The following is a 23,949-nucleotide window of genomic DNA, read 5'->3' as shown; positions in this document are numbered from 1 at the left end:
AGTTACACGTTCTGAAGAAAGGTAACTGCCAGGAGTTTCCACTAACCTCCTCACCGTAAAAACATCCTTTTTAAAAAACCAAACAGTAGGCCAATCCACTGCCTCTGCCTCCTCTCCTATTTGCATGTTCTCTCAGAAAACTTTGCAATGGCACACGGCTTGCAGTAAAAAAATTACTGAGCAACGTCATAGAAGGAACAATCTTGACAGGACCTTTATTTATTTATTTATTTTATTTATTTAAGGATTTTTATGCCGCCATTCAGCCAAAAAAGGCTCTCACGGCGGCTTACAAAAGTATTTCTTGACAGTCCCTGCCCACAGGCTTACAATCTAAAAGACATGACACAAAAGGAAAGGGGATTGGGAGGGAGGAGGAGGAGGGGGAAAAGGAAAGCAAACTCAGGCACTACAATCTTAGTTGGAAAGTTCAGCAGTTGCAGTTGACAGCAGGAGGGAGGGGGCTCTCAGCTGGAGCTGGACCCAGGCACAGTGGAGAGGTGCCTGGCTGCTGCTTCCTCCCTCACTGGTGGCCTCTGCAGAGACAAAAAACTACAACTTCCCATACCGGGAGTCGAACCCGGGCCGCCTGGGTGAAAACCAGGAATCCTAACTGCTAGACCTTTCAAAGGTGAAGATGTCCTCATTCCTCGCATTCCTATGATTCCAACAGATATGCCATTTCAATTTAAGAGATTGCAATTCCCAATTCAATTGGCGTTTGCAATCACCATCAACAAAGCTCAGGGCCAATCTTTAGAATTGTGCGGTTTAGATCTAGACACAGATTGCTTCTCACATGGACAATTATATGTTGTGTGTTCTAGAGTCGGCAAACCAGACAATCTCTATATCTACAGAGACAATGGAACAACTAAAAATATTGTATATCCACAAGCATTGTGAAATTAAACATAATAGAAACATCCGCTTTGTCTTTTCTTTCTCTTCAATTTAATCAGACTGAGCCACAGCAACGCGTGCTAGTTGTACAATATAAAGCCAATTTTTGGTTCTCATCTCTGCCACACTGAGGTGTGCCTAGGAAACAAAAGACAGGGCAGAACTAAGCAGAAAATGGAGTAGGCCTATGCCAATGAGATTGGCTCAATTTCCAACAGCCACTTGTGGAGATTTATGGGACAAAGTAAACTGGTTGTGATTAGAGACACAGATGATAGGGACAGTAAAACTTGCCTCTTGCTGATAACATTTGATAGCCCATCAGGCTGGGAGCAGATTTTTCTACTTTCAGACAAGCAAGCAATTGTTTTGGATAAACTGTGCTGTCTAAATAATCATTTAATACATATTCAGTTTTCTAACAAACAGGAATACACAAGTATACGTAGACAGAGGGAGTTTAAAGAAACCTCCTCATATCAAATTATCCTTAATTCTACCTGCAGTTCAAGGGGAAAATAAAGGAATGCTTAACCCTATCTTGTAGCATTTACTGAGCTTTAATAAAGCTAATGAAGAGGACCATCTGGGAAGTTCAAGGGTCTTACCCATCCTGAAGTCAATGTACCCTTCTCCTCCACTGATCACCAACATCGATTTTAAAGGAGCCTGGCTGTTCGGTTCCTGTGCCGAAAGGGTCGTTTTATCACCAGATAGTTCTGGGCCTCCTCCTGCCTGCGGGCAAATCACTTCACCTACATGTCAGAAAAGGAATCAACTTTTACATTTTATGGAGCAGATTAAGAACACAAAGTCTCCCCCAATGATTAAGTAGAGGCTTGCAAAACGTACACCTCCCCCCTCCATCCCAGGCACACAAAATAAGCTTTCTCCTTGCAATACAAGTGGCAGAAAAAGTTAATGAGTCTTACTCTCTGCTTCCCGGCCAGGGGAGTTTGACTTGCCCAGCTAGAACCTCTTAACCATCAGTGCTAAATTAACATCATCTCTCCCGAAGTGTGAAAGAAAGTTGCACATCTTGAGGCATGAGTTACAGCAAAAATTACAACGGCTGGTGCTATAATGAAAGCAGCCAGAGAAATGACTAGGCAAATGTAAAACTGACTACGGACATATTTAAACCATATGTAGCAGAAACAACAATACTCCCATGGTTGCCCCCCATGTTGCTAAGACCATGTACTGTACACCACAAGCTACCTAAAATAGGTTTAGTGACATGGGCATAACCAACAGGAGTGCCAGCTCCCATGCTGAGTTTTGTGACAGATTCTAGAAAAAGACCTAAGGACTACAATTCTGTTTCAGGATGACAGCGGAAGAAGCATTTCATTCTATCACCAGAATGTACTGTGACAAGTTTCAAAACAGTATTCCAGTGTCAAGTCAATCAGTACAGCCCAGAAGAACACACTAATCAAATTTAGTTACAGAACTATCTCTCTCCTTTGAAATACTTTGCTGTGTTGGACTACAACTCCCAGCATTTCAGACCATTGGCCATGCTGGCTGAGGCTGATGGGAGTTGAATTCCAACACAGCTGGAGGGCACCAGGTTTAGGGAGGCTGCTTTAAAGGGCTCCTTGACGACGACGACGATGACGATGATGATGATGTTGTCCATGAACTCGTCATGTAATCTGACCAACCTGAAAACTGAGGGGAAAAGTTAGACACAAAGCTTACCAGGTACTGCAACAAAGAATTTGACAGCATCACGGTGCCCATGGAAACAAAGCTGTGCATGGGCCATTGAACAATAAGGTATGAAGGTCCCAGGAGTCACTTTGTCACTGTTTTCATCACCATATACACGTATGACACTGCCTGGACGGTTGCCAGAACCTGCAGCGGCTTTGTTAGCTACAAAGAGAGAAAGAAAATATTTTCCACTTGAAACTGCTAGCTGCCAAGATGGTTATTTATTAAGAAGCCTCATGGTACCAATCTAGAAGCTAAAGCCAACTTAGAGAAATGAAACAGAAGGGGCAACAAAATGCCAATTCAAGACAGAGCTGGAAAGGAATAAAAGACAGCATGCTTAGTTATTGGAAGTACCTCAAAGAAAAAATGGAGTAGCTTGCTAGTCTAGCATAAATGTATATATTTACACAAAAAACTATATTCTACTCACACACAAAAAAAAGTATGTAGGGACAGGACTTGAAAAGAATAGCAGAGCATATCAATGAAACACACTAGCATTCAAAATCTAATTTCCTGATATTTTTGGTGGTGGTGGTGGTTTTTTAAAGTCATGCTGTTCTGTTGCAGCAAGCATCACATAGCCCTGTGGCAAATGAACACATTTACTGTGGAATTAATTTTCACAGAAAGACCCACAAAAGCTTATGTTGCAATGAATGTTGCCTGCCTTTAAAGAGTCACAGGACTCTATTCTTTTTAAAGGAAATCTTCCTCAGCAGCTATGACTGTTGGATCTCTTAAAACTTGCTTCTTTTAAATTTTGTTTCAACTGTTTTATTCTGTTTTTATTTTCATTTTATCTTGTACACCGCTCTGAAATTTTTCAATGGGGAACGGTATATAAATATTCTAAATAAAGAAAGAAAGAAATAAAACCAAGAGAGGGTGAGCGAGACAAAAAATGGCCCTTGATGGGTTTGGAGCTGCCATGCTTTCACTTCTAGAAAGGGATTTCAAAGTCTATTCAACCTTCTTGCAATTTTGTATGCTAGACACACACAACTATCTCCATTTCAATCAGTATCAGAGGAGGGAAAGAAAAATGATTTGTAACAAGAGAAAAATGATGTGGAATAATGACAGTTATAAGGTGATGAGATCACAAATGGCATTGGAAGAAAAAACAGAAGCCGGCATGAAAAGTTCAGCTGCAACAAAATATGAAGGCACTACACTGCTGAGCAGGATTGGTGGTCATTTAGCAAACATAAAATACTGCAATGCAGGTAGCTGCAAGTGGAAAAACGGTTTAGGAACATACAAAGAGGGGGGTAAATTTTAGAAAAGTGGGGAACAGCCTTAAAGTGGTTATTAGGGAAGCCTGAGAATACAGAACTTTTTGTTGTTGTTTGGGAACAGCACTTACCCCTCAGCCCCAGTAAACGTCCCTGGTGGAGGATTACAGCTAAAGTAAGAAAGGAGGAAAGGGGAAAATGGATAGGTGTGACAGCAGAGGAGAAGGATTAATGAGAACCCACCACTTGTGTTCTGCTATTTGATAAGAGCTCTCTATATTAGCTCTTAGCTACAGAAGGTACAATAAAGTAAATATAATGAACAACATCTTCCCGGTAAAAGGTTTTAGTTTAAGTGTGCAAAGATCATAGCAACACCTTAATATTGTGACATGTTGGCAAGCTGTGTTTCCCCTTTCTCTCTTTTCTTCTGAAGGGACACTACCAAAGTTGACAAAGAGTAAAGCTGTCATCTCCTCCTCCAGAAGCAAAAAATAATAATAATAATCTATCAGCCCTAGACAATGAGCACTACCTATCAAATCTTAGCCTGCGTACTGAGAAGCAGGGCCAGAGTATCCATCTCGTTCGAAGCTTTTTTGCTGTTACGTACAACGTCAGAAGATGGGGTCCTGGGGAAGTGAGTGGCTCTCAACGAGAACTTCCTTCCATCACCACCCTTATACTTACCTAATCCTATGCGGCTCTGGGGTACTATTGATGCGTTCTAGGTAGTAAGAATAATGCCACAGACATTATCATCACAAACATTAGAACACCTTCAATGGGGGCATCCTAGCAGATGGTCTCCTATGGGATTGCAAGCACCTATCTGCAGCTAAGACAACTGCTGGAACGTATCTGCCCGGCTCAGCAATTTCTACAAATTATGGCCCATTTTTATAGAGTCCAGTAGAAGTACATGAAAAAATCCAACTCTTCTCTCCCATCCTCTGAAGCATTTTTACTATTTAGAAATCTGTCCCATGCTTTGAAGTATTTTGTCTTTATTGAATACACACAGGCAACACAAAACCAGACATTTAATGGGTGATCAATGTAATGGCACAGCATGAAAAACAATGGACGTGATGTTCAAAGCAATTAATATGAAATTCATCATTAGCAAATTAATCAGCTTTCAGGAATTTAATATACCATGACATTCCACAATAATCTACTGCACCATGCTGCCAATATTGCAAACGATACTAGAACATCCTGTATGATCTCAGCCTAATGACAGGAAATCTGTATATGTTTAATATGATTAAATTATCCAAATATGGAAGCCCCAAACAGAGAGTATTTGGGCAAAGACCTATGGAATGAAGTGGGTTGAGAATTAAACAAACTAGTACTTCATAATCATTTTCATAGTCACATGTGCATTTTATGCAGTTCAAGAAAATGATCAAAATTAGTATTCCGTTGCCCTTTGCTTTCATGGGCTCAGAAAAAATGGGGTTCCTCTCTATGTATGTTTTTTCTAGCTCCATGCTGGGATTACGGGAGCTAGAGAGGAGAAACTGCAGACTCGATCAGGAATTGCAAACCAGACAGGGGAGGAGGAAAAAAGGAGCAGCAGCACAATTGGAGACTACTGAAGACAGAGAAGTGACAGAGGTTGTTGGAAGAAGCTAGGGTGCCAGGAAATTGTTCGGTAATTCTCTCACTCCCTGCTTACTATTGTATTAAAAAAAACACCACTGACATACTTTCTAATGATACATTGAGTATCACATCTAGTATGGCCCTGAATCATTAAATGAACTAGTTCACAAATTTTTAATAGGAAACCTTCATGACCCCTGACGGTCATAACTATGGGCAACATCCAACTGCGTCACTCTGCTAGCGCAAATGATTAGGTTCCAGACTAAATGCAAGAAAGGGATCCAACTAAAGTTATGTCTGTCTAAGTGCGGTTGTGCAAGTAGTTGAGCAACCGCTTGCACCACCAGTTCCACAACCAGGAGCTCCACTAGTGCTAATTGAGTTTGCAGAATGATACTGTTGGATATTGCCCTAATGTTGCAATCCTAAACATATTTATCTAGGAACAAGTCCACTAAATTTAGTGGTGCTTCATTTTGCAAGTAAACATGCACAGAATTGGGTGAAAAGACCTTAAATCTCTCACGAGGGTTCGTGCACTCCTTTCACAGTTCTATATTCTTGCACCCTCTATCTATCTGAATGCCTGCAGCCAAAAGACTGTCATTAAGTCTCTTAACAAGGTTGCCTTTGTCTTAAGCATGTGAAGGTTCCAGCCAGAAGAGAGGCAGAAGACTCGCCGTAAAGACTTGTTTTAGACCATAATGAATCATGACGTTCCTGGAGAAGACCAAACATTGGCCTGCACTAGAGTTTGTTTTTGATACGCAATTGTTTGGATTCCAGTATAACCCATTTGATGTTATTATACTTACTTTCTGTTAATGGTATGGAGATGATGACACCATTTCCTGTCCCAACCCACAATCGATTGCAAGACACCATAAGAGCTGTGATTCTCACAAATGAAAATCCCAGTTTTCCAGTACCTGAAACAAGCAGAGGAATATTTTTTATTCATTTATTTATTACACTTATAACCCAACCAATACCTAATGCTCTCTGGGGTAGATTACAAATAGTTAGAAAACTAAAATGCCATAGAACAGTTAAAATGTAAAATATGGTGTAAATATTTCAAAGAATAAAATACAATGTAATGCAATATAAGACATAAGAACATGAGAAATTAAAAATAGTCATTTCTAAAGAAAACATTTATCATATCGTTATCTTTACTCCCTACTCCATGTTTAGTAAATACAAAGAAACTTTGTTATTATGTGATTCCTTAAATCTCAAAATCGTTTTTCAGCTGCTATTCTGAAAGCAAGAGATTGGAATCAGTGTCCCTTATAGTCATGGAAGGGACCAAGAGTCAGCGGAAGGTCCACCTCCTCTGCTGTCTGACCATCTAGAACAGCTTTTCATGGTGTAAAGGGGGCCTCATTGGGATCGGCCCAGGTCACCTTCCCCCCAGTGGGAGAGTAATGTAGACAGAACTCCTCCTATAGGTAGTCTGGTAGCAAGCGAGGATGTCCCCCAGACACAAAATAATATTTGAGATCTCCTGATTGTACAACTGGGGCATGGGATGTGCATGCTTCCTTAAATCCTTGGAGTCTAGTAAATTCTCCGAATAGATGCATCATGCTCATGCTTGCCACACAACTATCAAAAAGAAGCATTACACAAGTTAGATGAATAACCCAGAGTGGACACCACAGGTTTTGTAGTGGCTTGGATTACAGCCTATTGAATGTGCATATATTCTGTTGAGGACAATGATGTACCGCTCTTAACCCTTAATTCAATATAAATGTCTGTTCTTGACTTCACTAGTTTCTGGTGGCCATGTCCAGGATTTCAAGCAAGGTACCTAGATTTCCTGTTTCTCTTTTCTGGCAAGAAGAATATTTCCTCATTTCAAAAGACAAAGCAAAGTTCTTTACTCTTTGCGCTGATGCTACAGCCAGTGGCCTTCCTAGCATCTCCCTCTCAAATACTTTAATATATCTTGTAGATCCCATTCTCAACATTTTCCTTAGAGGGATCCATCCACAATATTAAACATAATGTTACCATTGAAAATAGTTATACGGTAAAAGCAACACTATTCACCCATGTAATCCAAGCCCAATGACTTACCTAGCATTTTGCTTACGTAGGGCTCAATGTCAACATCTTGTAGATGTTGGTAAGTGTGTGCATGATAAAGACGAAGTGTGGAATCTAAACGAATGGACACCCACACACCATCTCCCACCCAAGCCAGCTGTCTCACTTGGCTCTCCTTCCTTGGGTGTGCATCAAACGATTTCTACAGTAAATAAAGGCTTGATTAAGACTTCATAATAAAATATTTCTCCATGCCCCTATTTGTTGTTTTTTAAGAATACACAGGTGGCTTAAAAGAGCATCAGTGAAGTGGCTCTTCCCATTACGTTATTAAATCCCATTACATAAATAAAAGTGCTAATTTTGGCAGGTTCATTATCACATCTAATTTCATTCCTGGTTACTTCACATTCACTGATATTCTTTCTATGCCATACAATTTCATTTCCCACTAAACCTCTCATCTTTTAAACTAGTTCTCTCCTAATGCTCTCCCCCAATTAGATCACTCAGGTGTTCTGGGAGTCAGTTCCAGAGGAGGAGCAAAGATCATGTATCAGGGTGTAGGAGCAGAGATATGGAGGCAGGTAAGCCATGGTGGGAACCTGAACTAGATTCAGGAGCAGACAGAAAGCCAAGGTAGACATTTCACTTCTCAAATTACTACACTGGTCCTCTGTTTTATTGAATACGTTTGTGCTGAAATATTTAAGGGGCTCACCAAGGATACTTGTGCACAAGCACCAAGGACCTGGTTATAGACAGATAGTTGGCAGTGTGTTCCCTGGCTTTGTGCCTTAAATGGGAACACAGTAGAAGCATTTTAGTCAATCCAGTCTAATAAAATGTTTGTTTTAACTTGCCTCGATTTTCATGGCTTTCGGCTGTACCACATAGATTTTATTTCTGTAGCCACACCAGACTTTGTCATGTACCACAGTCATACACCGGATTGAATGATGAGGTCGGCCCAGATCTAGGAGGTGATAGTTTGTCAAATCCCACTGTCCATCTTTTTAAAAGAAAATAAAAGGAAGTGAGAGGCCAGTAAAACCTGTTCACAAATGTTAGTTAGTTTACATGGCTGCCCGGGGAATGCTGGGAGCTGGGGGACTTTTTCTGTCTAAACATGCACAGGATTGTACCCTTAGACTCACTCATAACATAGATTCATAGATTTGTAGAGCTGGAAGATGCCTCAAAGGTCATCTAGTTAACCCCCTGCCGATGCAGGAAATCCACTAATATGCCATAACATCTGCTTAATTTTTCAGTCACGAAAATCCATTAATTATATACCAATGTAGAAAGAAATGCTCACTTTACTTCCAAGAAATGTTATTTGATTTTTGAGAACCACCCAGAGAGCTTCAGCTATTGGGCAGTATAGAAATAAAATGAAATAAGTAAGTTCAGAACTGTCACTCAACTACTAGGACAGGAAAGATCAAACAAAAAAAGGAACCATACCCAAGAGTATTAAACAGCCATGTTTAGAGACTAAGATGACTTGTAAGGCAGTAATTCAGATCTTGTCACACTCAGTCATCCCTCAACATGCTCTATGGAGCAGCAACACATAAAAGGGGGCTCCCCACACGCCAATGAGAGTCTCCATTCATGTATCATCAAGTAAGGGGCCACAGCTCAGTGTGATAGAGCAGCACATGCTTTGCATGCAGAACGCCCCACATTTGATCCCCAGCTTCTCCAGGTAGGGCAAGGAAAGGATCCTGCCTGAAACCCTGGGAGCCTCTGCCAGTCAGTGTTGACAATACTGGGCTAGATGGACCAAGGTTCGGATTCAGTATTAGGCAGCTCCCTATGTTCCTATATAATGTGCATCAGAGCATCAAATAGCACTAGGCTGTCAAAAGGACTGCAAGCCTGAAAGTCTGAAACAGGGTTTCACATTTATTTATTTATTATTTATTACATTTTTATACTGCCCAATAGCCGAAGCTCTCTGGGCGCTTCACAAAAATTCACAAATTCACAAAACATTCACAAAGATGAACTGGAAAAGGAAGTGATCACTCTTGATAACATGCATCCAAGAACAGACCTCATGAGGAAACAGACAGAATGAAGGAGGAGGATCTTCATTTTTTTGGTCAACATTATCTCAAGAATTACAAGATTTCCCACTGAGCAGACAATCTCTGAAAATAAGCAAGGTCTGCAATGTATAAATCTTTCAGAAGCAGATCAGAGATATAAATACCTGACCGTCCTCAGCCTCCGAGCAGAATGCTTACCTACTCCTCTGTGAAATATTGCTAAAGTTCCATCCGCTAGTGCAACTAATACTATTCCTTTTACATGTCTAGATAAGAGAAAGAGGCAAAAAAAATATTGTGAGCGCAGAGCTCATTAAGTCTTCTCAACATTACGCCTACACACATGACGGTGCCCTCCTCCCCTTCAAGCATCAGGTGATCCGTGCTGTCACAGGACACAATGCACGCCATGTATGTAAGGTGCCTATGTAAGTGGTAGCCCATTGGAACTGTTACATTAGTTAGTATATCCAGAAATGCTTATTGTAACAAATCCAATTTATTCAGAGTGCTTCTCATATTTTAAGCAATTAAAACAATTTTATTGGCCAAGTACAAAAGAACCTAGATCAGCTATTTCACAATAGGAGAGTTCCTTGAACTTCCAGTTTTGTAATACGATTTGCTTGACCACAAACAAAGCTCTCGCATTCTACAGCTTAAGCTATGGTATATGTTACACCATGCAGGAGTTCGAGTAAACAAAAGCAAACGAAGTGCACAAGCAACGAAGGACCCCTTAGTACATCCCCCGGGCTGGGATAAGGGGCAGGGGGTCCCTCTACAATATCAACTAATGTTTGTGATTGGGGAGAGCTGTGCACAGCCAGCCATCTCTGTTTTCAGGCCTGTGCTCCTGAGATTACGAGGAAATGTTCACATACATTTTCCCCTCCTAACTTACAGGAGATATAAAATCTCAGGTACAAACATCTCTAGGAAGGATCCCCAAGACACATTCATGGTTGGAATCAAATGCAGCCCTTTTGATTTCCTTGGTGACTTAATGCAACTTTTCTCATTTTCTTCTTCAAAAAATGAAAGTATCAGCACTTCACAGAAGATAGTTTTTAGAAAAATTATTTTCCATGCAGCAAACTCTAATTAACTCTAATATAAATGTCATTACAGAAATATAAATATTTTGTAGCAAACTTACACTATACTGAGAATAGAATCTTTAAGTTTAATTGCATGAACACATTTTCTCCACTGAGCCACTGAAGAATGCACATATAAGCTGCAACGATAAAATCAGAATGAATTAAAAATCCAATATCCCAAAACCCATGTTAGCATTTCAAAGTGGCAATATAGCCTCCTTGAGTGCCAATTTTGGCAGCAAGTTGGGGGTATAAATTAAATAACTAAATAAATCTAAAGCTGTTGTCTTAAAAAAAAATCACAGCAATAGAAAAATATACGCTGACTTTTCCCACTGGCTACAGAATTCTCTGGCAAGAGTGGTGAAAGGAGGGAGTGCCGCTCTATGAAAGCTACTGGGATTGGGTGTTTGTTTGCAACAATGGCTGCTGGGATACCATCAGGAGGACTGGGAGAGGAAAGAGGTCAAACATCAGGATGGATTTTACTCAACTCCACGATAAGCTCAAGTCACACAACAGTGGAGTTAGAACATGTTGTTTGGGGAGTACTCCTTAAAAACTCAACCAGTGAGTAGAGTTTTCCCACTGCATAGAGAAACGTGTTGTCACTCTTCTCTCAAAGGCTGTGTGGGTGTTGGGCCTAAGGCACAGGTTAAGGACTGCCTGCAGGAATTGAAATTCTTTAATGCCTGCCATCTCATAGTCGACTGTTTTGCATTTGCACCATCTGACGAACCCCTTCCATGTTGTCTCACGTAAGTGTACAGTAGGTACAACAGGATCTGGACTACTTCTGCTGGAGGTCCAAGTTTCAGAAAAGTATCCCTTTCAGTTGCTCGGCTGCAGCCATGCAGGATCTGGGTCAGTGGGTTCTTGAAATCTTTCGGAATACTGGCTCCTGACAACAAAGCTTCCCACAGGAGTATCTACAATACGTGCCTTCAAATTCTGCATTGCTTGCCACAGGACTGAATAGAACCTCTGGGCAATACTAGTGTCTTTTTTTTCTCTGGTGGGAACAGTCCATTCTGATTGAACTACTTCATCAATGGATGACAGAAAAGTAATTTCTCTGGCGGAGGCTTTAGTTTTGGGGATGACAGATGAACCTCTTAATGTTGAGTACATGAAATCCTGTGCCATTGGCTGTAGACCTAAAGCGAACATGGTTTTAGAGAGTAAAAGCAGAAAAGCATTGTTATTAATCAGTCTGGAATTAGGTGTTTCATCTAACAGACTATGGTGTGACCACTCTCCAGCCTTTTTCCACAGTGGATTAAGGGTGGGTGTGCCCTTAGGCACACATCAGGAGTCTGTAAAAAATCTGATAGACTCATTATCTTACTCTTGCTTTCTATTTGGCAAGATTTTATGCTGAGTAGGCAACCTGCCTGATGGTAAAAGGTAACGATCGTGAGACTCAGTGGCGGATTCCTCTGAAGAGTGGATAAGGGCTGCCTTAGCCAGTTTAGTTGAGATATTTAGATGAAGTCTTGGATTTAATCCCCTTTCCCCTCTTTTGCTTTGAATGGGGAGAGACTGAAGACTCTCAGGATGGCTCTTCTGGTCTGTTTCTGAGAACGACTGCTTTTATTTCACTGGAGGAACTGATCACTTAAATAAGTTATTGCAGCTTGGTTCATTTTTTGCAGAAACGGACCCTCTAGAATAAATTAAGAGAAACCCTGGGTATCAGAGTCATTAGAGGAAGATTCCAAAGTCCAAGCATCAGAGAAATGGAAAAGATTAGCAGAGCAATTGGAGAGGTTTCCTTTTCAGAGGTTTGAGTAAGGTTAATACTGGATTCTCTGGTATGTGCTGCCATCTGATGGTCCAAGTCTGAAATGCCAATGCTGATCATCCTCTGAAGATGGCGCGGTGTTCTTGGTGTGGAGATAATGGAATCGGATTACTAATTGGGGTCCAATCACACACACAATCCACCGCCTCCCCTGCTGTGCTCCCATCCTGTTTCCCGGTAGAAGGATCTGATTGTAGATGTGGCTCTTTGAGTTGCTCTGCTGCCAGATTGCTTGGGAGGTGGCAAGGACTCCCGGCTGTGTGGGCAAGAGGCCTCTGCCTGAGCCATGGATGAATGTACACCGTGGGTCCTCACAGAAATAGTCCCTGCCGCAGCCAAAGTATATGTTTGCTCTTAAGACCAGGGCTGTGGAGTTGGAGTCGGAGTCGTGGAGTCAGAGTCGGAAGCAATTCTTGGGTTACTGGAGTCAGAGTCGGTAAAAATGTACCAACTCCGACTACTAATAAATTTAAATTGTATATAGAGTTGCGATATGTCCCTGAAAACCAAGATTGTCCTGGATTCCAGCCAATTCCAAAATATTCTGGCTAGTTGGACAAAAATCCTGGATTCGCAGTCCAGCTGGCCAGAGAAATTCAAACCCCCTCAGCGGATCGGCAGCAGCAGAGAAAAAGACGGATCAATATGCCGCCTTTTCCAGAGTGCCGCTGCTCCTTCACAGGCAGGCTCAGACGAGTCACCATGACTCAGGTGCTCCAAGCATGTGAGTTCCAAGCACAAGAAGGAGTTTGGTAATCTTGGCTGGTTGCGGTAAATGCTGGGCCCCGCTGGGTTGTTTGTGGGGGAAGAAAGAGTTTTTGGGAGTGTATGAGGGAGGGAGTGGGGGGAGGAAGGAAAGGAAGCACAAAAACAAACTTTCACTTTTAACTGAATAAAATGCAGTTGTTACGAAGTAGCTCTCCTGTGAGTGAGCAGTACAGACTCCATTTTGAGGCAGCCAACAGTCAAGGTGTCTTCACCCCTCCATCTCCAACAGAGATGAGGGGGAAAAAACAGGAATGGGGCTGAGAGCAATCACAAGGCTAGGTCAAGCAATTCATTTAGATAAGAATCACCTTACTTAGCCACAGAGGCTCTATGACCAATGTCTAAAGATTCCTTACAAGTGTGTGTGTGTGAGTCTCTTTAGAACGTGTGCAAGTTGTACACAGGTCTAATGAGAGCATATCACGTAACACATATATAATTAAAGGAGTCGGAGTCAGAGGTGCCATGAATAAAGGAGTCCGAGGTTTTATGTGCCAACTCCACAGCCCTGCTTAAGATACGAACTTGCTGGGTTCCTGTTTCCTTTGTAGGATTGGAAGTAGCACATTTCCCCCATGAGAGCCCTGGCCCAAAGGCAGGATGAAAAAGCAACAGTGAGAGGCAAAGAAAGGGGGCTTTTTCAAAAGAGCAATAAGAAGCAGAGGGAGAATGAAAATGGATAGAGCCAAAAAAGAATGTAAAAATAGTTGGAAGCAGTAGGACGGAAGTCTTAAAAAGTAGTGCTCTAGAAGGTAGCGTTCTTGAAGGTAGCGCTCTAGAAGAGAGGAGCTGGAGTAGTAAGCTCAGTCCTGAGCAAAAGGAAGGAAAGAGCAGGAGAAGAGTCTTGCACTACCAATCCTAGTAATCAAATCTAGGTCTCAAGATACCCGACTTTCCTAGACAAGCTGGATGCCTCCTTCACACCAGACCCAGAATTAATTGATTCGTGATTATTGATAAACCCCAATTAATGTTAACTGATTGAAACCTTCATCTGAAATTGTAATTCAAAGCAGACTTCAATGTTGATGTTCCATTTGCAAGATAGATATTTATCATCTTCTAAAGAATGATAAATAAAATGATTGTATTAGCAAAATAGTTTGGAATTAAGGTTCTTGACTTTACCACCCATTCTGTGCTCCAAGCCACATAGTAGGTAAAAGGCTGCTCATTTTCTGTGCTTCTTCCCTTACGAGATCCTGCTCATTTGGCAATACAGCAACATCTTTATACAAGTCGGATTCACTGCTGAAAGAAGGGGGGAAATAAATAGATAAAATTGTACAAACGGAGAACGTTCAAATACTCTTTAGTCTCCACATTCTAATACTTTTCCAGACTAAGGAAAGTAACATACAGGCTTCTACACAAAAGAGGGTTTTTTCTTAACGCAGAAACTGCCAAGGCATTAAACTCAAAGGCCTGGTTCGGACAACACGCTAAACCATGCTGCTTAACCACAAAATGGTGTGGTTAAGTAGCATGGTTTAGCGTGTTGTCTGAACCAGGCCAAAGTCTGAATAAGATTAGAATGAAAATGTATTTGAGCTGTATCTCACCGTTCCTCAAAACAGCTTAGAAACCCATAGTTTGATGTTGGGCTGTGAGCTGTGGGTTGTTCTTGATTAACAAACCATGGTTTGTTATCTTGGCTGGGTTGAGATAATACGATAACCCACATTTCGATAACAACCTACATTCAACCCTTGATGGGACTTAGTGTGTTGCTTTCAGCACCTCCTGAAAACGTTTATTTCAAGAAGCTTTCCTTGATTGACCAGCCACTGTTTTATTGGTACCCTATCGTTGTTGTTGTTTTAAAAAAAGTTTAACATGGTGTTTTATTCTTTTTGTCTTTTATTGTTCACCACTCCAGAATCTCTTCAGCTGTGGAACGGTATATAAATGTTAGAAATAAAGGCATTACAATCACTTCCAGAAATAGGTTGTTTGGCCACTGATTACACAAAGAGTTCCCTTTAAAGAATGCTTTATGATCAGATAAACTTGAAAGAAGTTACGTAACTCATTAATAAGTAAAATGTCTTTAAAATGGTTTCCATATGACTTATATCTAATGGCTAATACTTGCTGTGCCCTTTAAAAATTGAAAGCTCAGAATGCCTGATGAATACAATACAAAGATAAAATATTTCTTCTAGAAATGCAGCGTAACTTACTTCTGTCTTTAAGAACCACTTCATCTTGTTAATGCATACCTAGGCTGGAATGCTGGAGAACCCTCTACAGTATCTTGGACTCCCAAAGGATCCGTGAAGACATGCTCTGTGTATACACCAGTCTGTGCAATATCGGCTACTTCCTCTCCCGAGCCAGCGTTGACTTCTGTTGCCTCGGTTGCTTCTTCTGCTGTCTGGATGTTCTCATCTACTGCATCATTTTCAACTGCAACATCTGAAGTAAATGTTTCAACTATAAGTGAACTTGAATGATCATCCAGCCCCCTGCTTCTATGAAGCATCCATGGATATATGTGCACTAATTAGTGAGTCCTCCGCTTCTTCCAACATTCCCTTCTGTTTTCTTTACTAAGAAGCCATCTTTAATCTGATGCATGTAGAGGAGCCAAGCAGCCCTGCTGTATGCCTGCTCCAACCCTGCCGCTCATAAGACAATGTCTTCTCTAACAAATCCATAGGCTTCATGGTTAATGGGCTATAAGCAAGTTGCTATCTGCTGCTAGTGATGTACTTTTTCATACCCTGGATGTACAGGAAAGAAGGATCTCCAGTGACAGGATCAATAATGCTCTCTTTAGGAATGTACTAGTGCAGTGCTCTTCACTATTTTTCAAGTGGGAGCCACTTTTGCAAAAAGAAAATTCAGCGTGAGAGAATGTTCGTGGCCCCACACTCACCGCATCTGCCTCCCCTCCATTGCCTGCCCACTCTGTCTGCCTCCCTCCTCACACACATGGCTATTAGCTATTGCCAGCAGCTGATAAAGAGGCCAAGCCGGTCCTACATTTCCCCACTGGAAATTCCACACCTCTGATAGAATGCCAGGGTATTTCTCTTTTTCACACACACCCCAATCCTCACATTGGAGAAGGGGAGAATTCCAGTGGCAGCCAGGAACATGATCATACTTGAGGAATTCCAGCACTATTTACTACAGGCTAATAAACTGAATGCAGTGTTAGTAATGACTCAGCAGTTTTCTAGACGACATCAAGCTACAGGGGTAATGGGGTAGGGGAGGGGGTGGGATTGTGAATGCTTTCAATACCTGGCTGTTTATTTGTCTCAGGGGAGGCACCATTGGTACTGTGGAAAGAAGGTCCCGTAATACCCTCTGCTGTACAACCAACTACTGTGATTCCTCCTAACAGACTGTCTGTTTCTGCTGAACTGTTGCTATTCATACTGCCAGACAACGATGACTTGTCCACCACACCCGAGTCTGGTTCTTGTGAGCCTTCTTCTCCTGTAGGATAGTCGGTTTCCCGAGCTCCTGAAACAAAATAGTAGATGTCATTTAGTATCTCGGATGTAACTAACATCTCAGGGCTCATTCGGGGTCGGGATCATTGCAAACTACTTACAATTTGCAATATGTGAACCAAATAAAAACTATGAGAACCAAAGCATGTTTCACCCAGCTTGCCCAACAGAACTCTCATTGAAGTATGAAAAACAGATGCGAATTTGAAAACCAGGCATTAAGAAAAAGTAACCGCTACATGTATGGTTATTTTGATATAAACGGCACTAACAAAGAGCATTAGCCAAAGCTGGCAGTCTGCCAGCCACTCATTTGGTTGCCCTAGTGGGAATGACCGCTAGTGCAATGGCAAGATAGCACTTCCTAGAGCAACCCAGGAAACGAACCAAAACTAGAGTTTCCAGAATGGGACAAGTCAGCGGAGCTCCCTGCCACAAGCTTGACTGACTTGTTCTGTTCTGTAAATGCTAGTTTCAGTTCGTTTGTGGCTGCTCTACGAAGCACTGGGTTCCCACTGCACTAGTGGCTGTTTCCTCTACTGCAAGGGCACTTTAGATACTGCCCAAAGCAAGTCATTCTTAGTTTGCAGAGATATAAAGGACTGTTCCTAGCTCTCAGCTAGTTGACTTTACTTACCTAGTTACTAAGACGCAATTGAAAACAGCTAACACAACTAAGGTTGCAGTCCTACGCTCCCAGGGCTAAGTGTGTACGTCCCCCACTGAATTCAACAGCAGGAATCAAAAATCTCTCAATTCTGATTTCTCTCATTTTTCAGTTTTCCAATCCTCAGTTTGTTCCATCCCATTTCCACATCAGTTGCAACTTTTTTTTAAAATAAAAGTCTGCATAAAAATTCTTCTGTATTTTTGTGCACGTATCTCCTACTGCATGCATTTTGGCATGTGCTGTCTAATGTATGCATTTTTGCAAGGTTTCCCTTATATAGTATTTTTTGTACATTTTCCCTTATGTATGCATTTTTGCATGCATCTCTTTTTTTCTGTAGAGTCAGGTTGCAAATCCTGAACACTGCAAATCCCAAAGGGTAACTGCATCTAGGCTCCCAGGTTGATGCGGAAGTGCAAATCTGGTAATTTCTTATCAAAACGCAAAATGAATGAGATGTTCCCCATCCCTACTCTTACTTCTGAGTGGATGTGTATAGGACTGCACTATAAAGCCAAGAGATACACTAATGGGTAATTTAAACATTATGGCCACCTGAAAATGGCCCTCTGCCCAGATGAATTGGACAGAAGATGCCCGGCACCTCCGTAACCAGTGGAAACAAATCTGCGTTAACTCAGATAACTGCTACTCTGCGTCTCTTACCTGGCACACTAGCTATACAAAGTACATGAGAATTGCAAACAATGAAACTGTCTAGGATGTTTCCTGGCTGGTTAGCATCTACAATGATAACTTTGGTAGCAGAGTGGGTACTAGTACAGATCCAAACGAGGCTTGATAGTTCTTCCTGATTTCTCAGCTCTTTCTGCTGGTCCTGTATAGGGAAAACCAAGACCGACCAATGTAAATATACTGCTACAGAACAGATGGTGTAATATTAAAGTGTGTTATATCCAACCTCCATTTTATAGTGGAGATCACATATTCAAGTGCCACATGTGTTCACTACAAATGCAGACCAAAATGGAAAATATCCAGATATAAGCAACCTGAAATACTGGATAGGGCTATTATAAGCTGGTTGTTTCACATGTAATTTTGCCGACATGATTTTCATAATCATACAAAATTTCAGTCAGAACATGCTTTCACAAACTAAACTAGACAGACAGGGTATTTCGGGGGGGGGGGGGAGTCACACCTTCACAGTCAAGCAATTTCATGTAAACACACATTTGTTTTCTTGTTTAGATGTTCTCCTTGCTCTCCAGTATAAAGGTTTAGAAGTACAAACACATCTTGTGGAAGCTAGAAGCTGACAGGAGTGATCCAGTGCAACAAGATACTGTGAAAGTGGGTAAATGAATCAGTGGTTCAGTATGTCATATAGGAATTGGCCCTATGGCTTGATAGCCACAGAAGACTCAAAACAGTTAGTCAAGGCCTATGTAGCCAAAGTGTCAGTTAGCTGTTGAACTTGTTTAGTTGAACTGAGGAGGGAAGGCACAGCAATGACGCTTGCTTATTGTTCTGCTACCAGACGTACTCCATCTCCTTCAGCCAAGTAATTATGGCACTAGAAGAACTATAACATGTTTTTTATGTGGGGGGGGGGGGGAGAGGACCAGGAAAATTATGCCTGAGCCAATGACTGGAACCATGTGCAGCGCTTTTCATGCTAGAACAAGAAGCTATTTAAATTTCATGAAAATTCAAGAACAGTCAAGCAAGTGCCAGCATTGTTTAAATTCATGACCATAAATTAAATATTTTTATTTGAAATGATGAACTCAGTACTGAAATCTTCCATTTAATTGAAGTGTTAACAGAGTGTTCTTTTTTTTTTTAAGTGTTTCACATTTTGATGATATCTCTGATCTTACCTTGAGTTCTTGGTCTAATCTATCCAAACTGCTCTGAGATGCACTTCTCTGTTTGCTGCTGTCAGCATCTACAGTTGCTACATCATTGTAGAACACGCTGGCACCAACCACTGAACCTCCATCCCTTGTCTTCCCGCCTGATAAATTCACTCCTACAGCACACCACAGCTAAAACAACAACGAAACCTTATTTTTAAAAACTCTTTGGTAAAAAACAGAGTATTAGATCTTATGAAAATAAATGCACATGGGGCATAATAAACCAAGACAACAATGCTTTTAGAGCAACTGTATTGCATAGGCCTTTAGGAAAATAAATGTATCTGTATTTAAGAATCAGAGAGTCTTTGAAAAAATTATTAACTTACAAATTAAACTAAATTAGGCATTGCTCAGAACTGAGAAGGTCTTCCAATAAAAGGAAGAGAATTTGCCCATGCAGAAAGTTAGGCCTGATTTAAAATTGACAACTCTAGTAAGCGTTTTTGTTTGTTTGTTTTAAAGAGGGAGACAGAGAAAAGGGAAACAGTTCTACCTTCATGGATGTGTCTTTTTCATCAAGTGGTCTCAGGTAAACGGGCACAGGTAAGTTCTTCATCTTGTTATCACTCTGACCGCCACCATTTACAACCTAAAAAGTGGAAGAGACCAGAAAATTGGATACTTACAGTGAAGGTCCTTCTGGCTTGGTTGGACAGAGGCAAATGAGCTCCCAGCAAGGAAAGGCAGGGGTCCATGTGATTTAGATTTCAATACTAGGTTTAGTGCTGTGAGACTCCTCAAGTGCCTGGGCTTGAGGCAAAGTATAACCTGAGGAATCCATTGGAGAGAGGAACAGAAAAGGAAAAACCAAAGATATCTCCACTTGGTGTGAGGAGGCATCCAACAGTGGGAGATGCAGAAGCTAACCTAATCCATAGAGTGGCAGTAAGAGTGGCTGAAAAATCCATACCATGAAAATCCGTGCGAATTTTTGTGCATGTTTTTCCAAATGTACACTTCAATTGCGCACATCTTTGAAATGTATGCATTCTTCTCCCATTGATTAAAGAAAATGTGTTTGCATTTTTCAAAAGTATGCATTTTTCATGTTGTTGACAAGTCTATGAATACTGTTTTTCGGTCCGCAAACTACACTGCAAGCTTGGAAATGTATGGACTTCGACCACAGATTGCATCCAAGGCCGAATCTAGACTACTGCTTTAAAGCGCTTTATAACAGTTATAAAGCGCTTTAACTGCTTTAAAGCGCTATAAAACTATTATAAAGCGCTTTAAAGCAGTTAAAGCGCTTTATAACTGTTATAAAGCGCTTTAAAGCAGTAGTGTAGATCCGGCCCTGGTCTGTGTTTGGTCCAGAAGCTGCCAACCGGGTAAACCCTACTCAAAAACGAACAGAGATGAATTTCTCATACTTCCCTTCCTTTGAGAAATGCTAGCCTTGTTTTCTGTTAGACACTGCCACCTGGTGGTCAGGTTTGGAACTACACCTAATTTCATCATCCCAAAATGGCACCTTGTTTGGGGATAAAGGCAGGGAAGTCAGAGAACAAATGCCTAACTGCCCCTACCCCCACCTCACAGGAGCTGAGTAGTTTGCCTCTGTTTTAGCATAACACTGACATGATCTGGCTTTTTGTTGTGTTTACAGGCTTGGAAATAGTTTGCATTCCCATCAGAACCATGCGCAGAGCAAGAGAAGAGAGACGCTTGGTAGGCACAGTGTTGCAGTACTTTCAATCCTTTTTGGAGGATTGGTCTCAAAAGGTAGTAGTGGAGGGCTCCAGCTGCAGTCTTCATTTCCATCTACTCATCTCAAAGAATGGGGAACTACTGAAGGCCTTTTTGAGATGGTGGAGGGCAAACAAGCTGAAACGTAATCCAGACAGTACTGTGGGTAGGGGAAATGACTACTTTGGACGGACGCTCGCAATGGGTCCTAAACCGAGTTGAAGGACCAAGTATGCAACTTGGGAGTTCTCCTGGACTCAACGCTAACTGGGGAAGCTGAGGTGGTAGTTGTGGCCAAGAGGGCAATCTGAGTTTAGGCTGTTACACCAACTGCAACCCTATCTGGAGAGGATGGGCCTTGCTTCACTTATCCAGGCTCTAGATTATTAGTTTATTAGCATTCAGGAAAGCTATAAAGACTGATCTCTTCCGCCAGGCCTATCCAGTGGAATTTTAGGATGTTTTTAGAATGTTTTTAGGGGCGTTTTAACAATGAATATTATGTTTTAATTCAGTTTTATGTATTTTATATTTACTGTTGTTCCCCACCTCGATCAAAATGGAGATGCAGGTAAGAAATAAATTTAGTAGTAGTAGTAGTAGTATTGACATCCAGGCTGGATGACTATAATGCATTCTATGCAGGGCTGCCTTTTAAGACAGTTCGGAAACTTCAACTGCTACAAAATGAGTCTACTCGAGTACTGATAGATGTTAGGATCATGTGACACTTATATTGTACCAGCTTCGCTGGTTGCCAGTGTGTTTCCACACCCAATTTAAAGTGATGGTATTGGCCTTTAAAGCCCTAAATGGTTTGATCCAGGTTATTTGAATGACCACCTTCACCCATACCAACATGACCACACTCTTAAGATCGGAGTCAGAGGTTCTGCTAGTGTGCCCACCTGTAAGAGCAATCATTAGGTTGGCAGACACGAAAGACAGGGCCTTATCCACCAGGACCCATCATTCCAGGCCTTCAATTGCCCCTAAAGATTTACCTTTTCACCTTGGCCCATAACTGAGCTAAGTGCCATTATGTAGATGATGCTAGCTGGTTTTAATGTTAAAATTTGGTATTTTATTCTTTTTTTCTTCTTTTTTTTGTGATTTGTGATTTAGTTTTGTACACCACCTTTGGAGGGTTTCCTCTAAAAGGTGGACTATACATCTTTTAAATCAGCCTTCTCCACCTCCAGTTGTTATGGATTACAATTCCCAGCATTGCTGACCACTGGCCATGTTACCTGGGGTTGATGACAGTTAAAGTCCAAAACATGTGCAGGGCACCAAGATCGGGAAGACTATTTTAAATATTTAAATAATGATGGAACTTCTTTTGCGCACACACACATAAAAAAGCACGAAACTTAAGAATATTGTGAAGAGAGATGGATCAAGGTAAGGTAAGTGAGAGACAGCAGCTAGGAGATAAGGGGGGGGGGACCTGAGAAGAGTATAGAGGCAAGACAGCAGAGCTCTGTCCTGGATGGTCAGAGAAAACCAGAACAAGAGTCTTGCAGCACTAGTACTAAAATCTATTTCATGTGATCCTTGCTTTTCCTGGTTGCTAGGAGACATTGATTTGCTGTTGGATGCTTTCTCATGTCAAACAGAGATTATTTACATTGCATCAAAAATTTTCTGATACCCTTCAGTGTGGGAGTGGGACCTTTGGCCCTCCAGATGTTCTTGGAATCCAACTCCCATCAGCCCCAGCCAGCAGATCCAATGATTATGGGAGTTGTAGTCCTACAACATTTGGAGGGGCACATTGTTCTTGTTTGCCACAAGCACATCTTGGTGTTTGATAGGTTTGCGAAGACAACCGGAATACTAGACTGCAAGAAAGGGAGGGAAATCATAGATACACTTTTTAAAAATAATAAACCAAAGAGACTTAAGATTTCCTTCTGTGCACAGGGACAGTGTTTTATTTTAAGACATCTATCTCAAGACTAGCCAATAATAGGCTTTCATAGCAGTTAATAAATATAAAAAGAAAAAGAGAGAGAGAGACTATGATCTGAACAATTCTCAACTTATTTTACTTATAAAGCATGCAAGGTAGCGCATATGTTTTTCAAACTTCAAAAACTGTTCAGTAAGAACATTCCATTATAAAGAAGTCTGAACATGCTGCCACCCACTCTTCCTACAGTTCAGTAACATTTTATTGCTAGTTGTTGTTTTCTGAACAGCAGCATTTGTGTTTAAATGGGGAAAATGCAGACTTTTCATGAACTTGAGTTCCCAACTTAAAACATTTCTATACTTCACATTTAAAGTAAACATGACAGCTACTCGATTACCACCGTGTGACCATTCTTCCTTATGGATCTTAGGAAATATCTTCAGCCCTTTACCATGCAGCCTTCAAACGAGTAACATGTCTCCCCTAAAAATGCTTTCCGTTCATTGAGATGTGCAAACGGGACATTGCTCAAGCTCCCTTGAGCAAGACTCCCGAGAGCACAATCCTATGGGCTGCGCGCTGAGTACTCGTAAGCCCCCAACCTCGGGGACGAACAAGTATCCAATGCAGGGCAGGCTGAGGAAGGAGGGGATCCTCTCCTCCGTACTCCATCCATCCATCCACCCTGCAGTTCTTGCTAAATGGTCAATTTTGGGCATCTAGCCAGGGAGCTTCAGGGTGGGGGGAGGAAGGCCGTGCATTGCATAGAAACCTGCGTAAAGCAGTTTCCGCAGTCTTCTCACCAGTCTCCTCCGGCCCCTTTTCTCCCTCTCCACCCTCAGTTTTACGAGCACAGGAAGGCAGCTGCTGCAGTTCAGTCCGCACTGGGTCCAAGGTATAGATGGCGGGGAGCAGAGTTTCCTGGCTCTGAGCACTGTCTCTGAGCTCAGAACCAGAGAACTGAAAATCGTATCCCCCCCCCCCCGCCCCCCTGGCTGTCTTAGGAGAAAAAGGATTGCTTCCTAGAAGACCCACAGCCT

General features: G+C 41.6%; 1 protein-coding gene across 5 annotated transcripts in view; it reads right to left on the bottom strand.

Moving 5' to 3' along the window:
* SPAG9 (sperm associated antigen 9) overlaps positions 1 to 23,949 on the bottom strand; it is an 81,426-nt gene that overhangs the window by 4,821 nt on the left and 52,656 nt on the right. For 2 of the 5 annotated variants that reach the window (XM_063120208.1, XM_063120211.1), the window contains 14 exons: positions 19,796 to 19,891; positions 19,261 to 19,428; positions 18,080 to 18,251; positions 16,529 to 16,753; positions 15,499 to 15,694; positions 14,405 to 14,527; positions 10,761 to 10,841; positions 9,800 to 9,867; positions 8,405 to 8,553; positions 7,572 to 7,743; positions 6,299 to 6,412; positions 3,998 to 4,036; positions 2,611 to 2,787; positions 1,512 to 1,658 (listed from right to left, as the gene is read on the bottom strand). In XM_063120208.1, coding sequence (XP_062976278.1) covers positions 1,512 to 1,658; positions 2,611 to 2,787; positions 3,998 to 4,036; positions 6,299 to 6,412; positions 7,572 to 7,743; positions 8,405 to 8,553; positions 9,800 to 9,867; positions 10,761 to 10,841; positions 14,405 to 14,527; positions 15,499 to 15,694; positions 16,529 to 16,753; positions 18,080 to 18,251; positions 19,261 to 19,428; positions 19,796 to 19,891 — 1,927 coding nt within the window. The remainder of the gene's footprint in view (positions 1 to 1,511; positions 1,659 to 2,610; positions 2,788 to 3,997; positions 4,037 to 6,298; positions 6,413 to 7,571; positions 7,744 to 8,404; positions 8,554 to 9,799; positions 9,868 to 10,760; positions 10,842 to 14,404; positions 14,528 to 15,498; positions 15,695 to 16,528; positions 16,754 to 18,079; positions 18,252 to 19,260; positions 19,429 to 19,795; positions 19,892 to 23,949) is intronic. The other 3 variants (XM_063120210.1, XM_063120212.1, XM_063120209.1) reach the window with 2 other exon arrangements.

This window comes from Elgaria multicarinata, chromosome 3 (assembly GCF_023053635.1).
Source record: "Elgaria multicarinata webbii isolate HBS135686 ecotype San Diego chromosome 3, rElgMul1.1.pri, whole genome shotgun sequence".
Lineage (NCBI taxonomy): Eukaryota > Metazoa > Chordata > Lepidosauria > Squamata > Anguidae > Elgaria > Elgaria multicarinata.
The sequence above is the reverse complement of the archived record's forward strand: the minus strand, read 5'-3'. Positions and strand labels throughout refer to the sequence as shown.